The sequence below is a fragment of the Arachis ipaensis genome, chromosome B02 (genome assembly GCF_000816755.2).
Source record: "Arachis ipaensis cultivar K30076 chromosome B02, Araip1.1, whole genome shotgun sequence".
NCBI classification, from domain to species: domain Eukaryota; kingdom Viridiplantae; phylum Streptophyta; class Magnoliopsida; order Fabales; family Fabaceae; genus Arachis; species Arachis ipaensis.
Window position 1 is genome coordinate 50851432 of NC_029786.2, and position 3296 is coordinate 50854727.

The 3296-nt window shown below is 26.4% G+C and overlaps 1 protein-coding gene across 1 annotated transcript in view; it reads left to right on the forward strand.

The window, feature by feature from the left end:
* The window catches only part of LOC107625288 (phosphate transporter PHO1), a 22694-nt gene that overhangs the window by 12293 nt on the left and 7105 nt on the right, over nucleotides 1-3296 (forward strand). Inside the window, exons 4-6 of the mRNA XM_016327898.2 lie at nucleotides 972-1020; nucleotides 1918-1989; nucleotides 2311-2440. Of these exons, the coding sequence (XP_016183384.1) occupies nucleotides 972-1020; nucleotides 1918-1989; nucleotides 2311-2440 (251 nt within the window). The remainder of the gene's footprint in view (nucleotides 1-971; nucleotides 1021-1917; nucleotides 1990-2310; nucleotides 2441-3296) is intronic.

The window sequence follows — 3296 nt, forward strand, 5'->3', positions numbered from 1 at the left end:
GAGGTATGTTAGCCTTGAATTGGATTGAGGGATAGATAAGGATTTAAGTAAGGTTATATATGAATGTAACGAAGTTTGCATTGCATGGAGGTTCATAGTGCCACGTAATATATAAGATTTGTTTTTTGTAGACGCAGGAAATGATAGTTGGGTTATATAGGCCGAGACGTTTCTATTAAAGAAGAAGGATCGATATCTGAATTATCTAATAATGTGAACTGCCACCCCCTAACAAATACAATCACGACAAATATGGTCACCAAATCCAAATTGCTCACACCAAAGCTATAAAAGATTGAAATAATGATTAGATAAATAAAAATAAAAAAAATACACCATCTTGTATTATATGAATTGTGATCATCAAGAAATTGCACTAACATGATGTGACATTGATAAAATTCACAATTTTGTTAATCAATATGTATCAACTAGTTATAAACCTATAATATGTATAATCATAATATTCATATAATAAACACTTTTACACAACTCATCAAACCTACACTTTAATGTTATACTTTTATCGAGCACATACATACTTTTGGGAGGGAAGTGGGAATTTGTGGCAAACATTTTGCTATTAAGGAAAAAAGGAAAAGAAATTGAGTTAGAAAAGGAAGGTGCAAAGTAAAATCGTTGCCTTTGTGGTGTACTAATTGAACAAGGCGCATAATAAATGCTGGGATTATATAATTAAAATGTGAAACTTTAAATTCCTTTGTGAAACAATTTTACGTATTATTTCCAAATAGCTTCATTTAATTTCTTTCGTCACACACAGTATATTGCTACAATTTTTTTTACCCTTTTTTTTTCTTTTATTTGATTCCTTTACTTAATATATGCATGTCTTCAACGATATTGGGGTTATATAATATAAAGTTTTAATTAATTAGTACACGTACTTTCTAAAAGCACCTTTTATGAGATAGCTATTTTCTAACAACATTATTCTCTTATTTTGGCAGCTCACTAAATATGGTGGCGTTTTCGAAGATATTGAAAAAATTTGACAAGGTGTGGCTTCAAATTAAATACATTTCAGTGTGATTTTTGCATTCTGTCTCTTTAGGGACAATACTAGGATGAAGCTTCTATGGTAATAGCATCACTTTTTTAAAAATATCTATTTCTCTTTTTTCTTTTCTTTTCCTTTTCTTTTCAATTTTATTTTTGCTTGACAAAACATCTATAACTTTTGAAAAATTAAAGTTTTATAAAACAATTATCACCCATGCTAAGTTAGCTAGTTCAATCAGTCTTCTAGATATTTAATGTCATGTTTTATCAGTTTATTATCTGCTTCAATTCTTCTAAATAAACATTAGCATTATGTATATGGCTAAACAATGTCATGTACTCTGACTTCACAAATAAAATAAATACATCTAAAATAATTTAACATTTATTATTTTAATTTGATTTGTAATATATTTATTCATTCATATCATACAATAATTTTGCTTATTATTATATTGACCAATAATGATGAGTATGTGTAAATATTACTTTTCAGTGATATATGTGCATATAAGATAGACTAAAGATATAATGATTAACTTACATGTTTGGAGTCATGTCATTAAAATTAACAAATTAATTTAATGCATAATAATTAATTAAAATATCAAAGTCACCATCATAATTGAAATTGATAGCATTTTAGCCTCTGCTCTCAGTATTGACCGTACCCATCTTTGTAGTGGATATACTCACGCACTATGATCGAGTGATACATAATGAATAAGAATATAATTATAAAGAATAATGGGACATAAACTATTTATTAACTCACATACATCCGAACAATTATGCATACAGAGTTCAATTTATATTTATGCTAATTAACTCTTTTTAAAGGTATATTTTCATGATATGATATGAATTATATAACCAATTTATTTTCCCATTCAGGTTTCTTGCCAACAGACCTCCACAAATTATTTGAAAGAAGTGAAGAGGTCCCATTTCGTTAGTTCTGATAAGGTATGTGTCCTTGTTTTTTTCCCTTACAATCACGTTAATTATGTTAGAACGAAGCAATATTGTAAAAATAAGGTTACTTATTCTGTTAATTTTTATATTTTTATCAAATTTTAAGTTAAGTCTTTATAATTTAAAAATTTATAATTGAATTTTTATACTAAATTAAAATTATTTGTTTAATTTGTTTGGATCCTATGATAATATTCTTACTTATATATATACGAATTAGGAGAATGGGTTATATTATTGTGTAGCTTTAATTTGACTACTAATGGTGATTGTTTGTATTATTATAATAATCTTAGTTGAAATTAATTAAAGGTTGTTAGACTAATGGACGAAGTGGAATCCATATTCACAAAGCACTTTGCCAACAATGATAGAAAAAAAGCAATGAAGTTTCTAAGGCCCCAACAACAAAAAGCTTCTCACATGGTGACATTCCTTGTTGGTAATACACTGCCTCTCTCTCCTAATTAGTCCAAACCAACCCAAAAAAACTACTAATATATTTGTGGTTATTTAAAAAATAATAAAGTGAGTCCCATTATTATTTCCCAATAATGCTATTAAAATATTTTAAAATTTCGTTAAGATATGTAATAACTTTAGGAATTTTTATTGGTTCGTACATGATGTCTACTATTAAATTAAAGCTAAGAAAGTATCATACATATTGTTTGAAATTAAAATCTCAATGTTCTTTATAGATGTTAATTAATCTATTTTGTTTAAATTTTTTATTATAGTTAATATGTGAAATAATAAAAGTGTAAAATTAGTATATGATAAACTTTTTTAATTTCATATTCATTAGTCTTGGGTTAAAATTTTAGAAGTGAGAAAAAACACTAAAGATAAAAAGCAAAATGAGAAAAAACAAAAATATAAGAGAGAGACCAGATATACGAATTCAATTATATCCCAATCCTTTTTATAAATAAAAATATAGATGAAATAATCTTTACTTAAATTCGATTTTTATATAAGTTAGATCCACTTAATTTTAATAATCTGGTTTATTTATGCTTAATGACTCCAACATCATCCAATTTACTATTAATTCAAACTATAATGCAATATTTCATGTGTTAGCACTAAAGCCCAATAGAATTTTCGTCCATTGCAATTTAACCGGTGGCCACTAACTCACTAAGTGAATGTGGTGAGCCAACTCATTATATGCTTAATTATAGCTAGGTCAAATTTTAAATTCATTTTGAAATGTTGATATCCATCTTAATTGACAATAATGTCACTCCTTTGTTATATGTATTTTTTTTTAAATTATAGTTAATGCATATGAT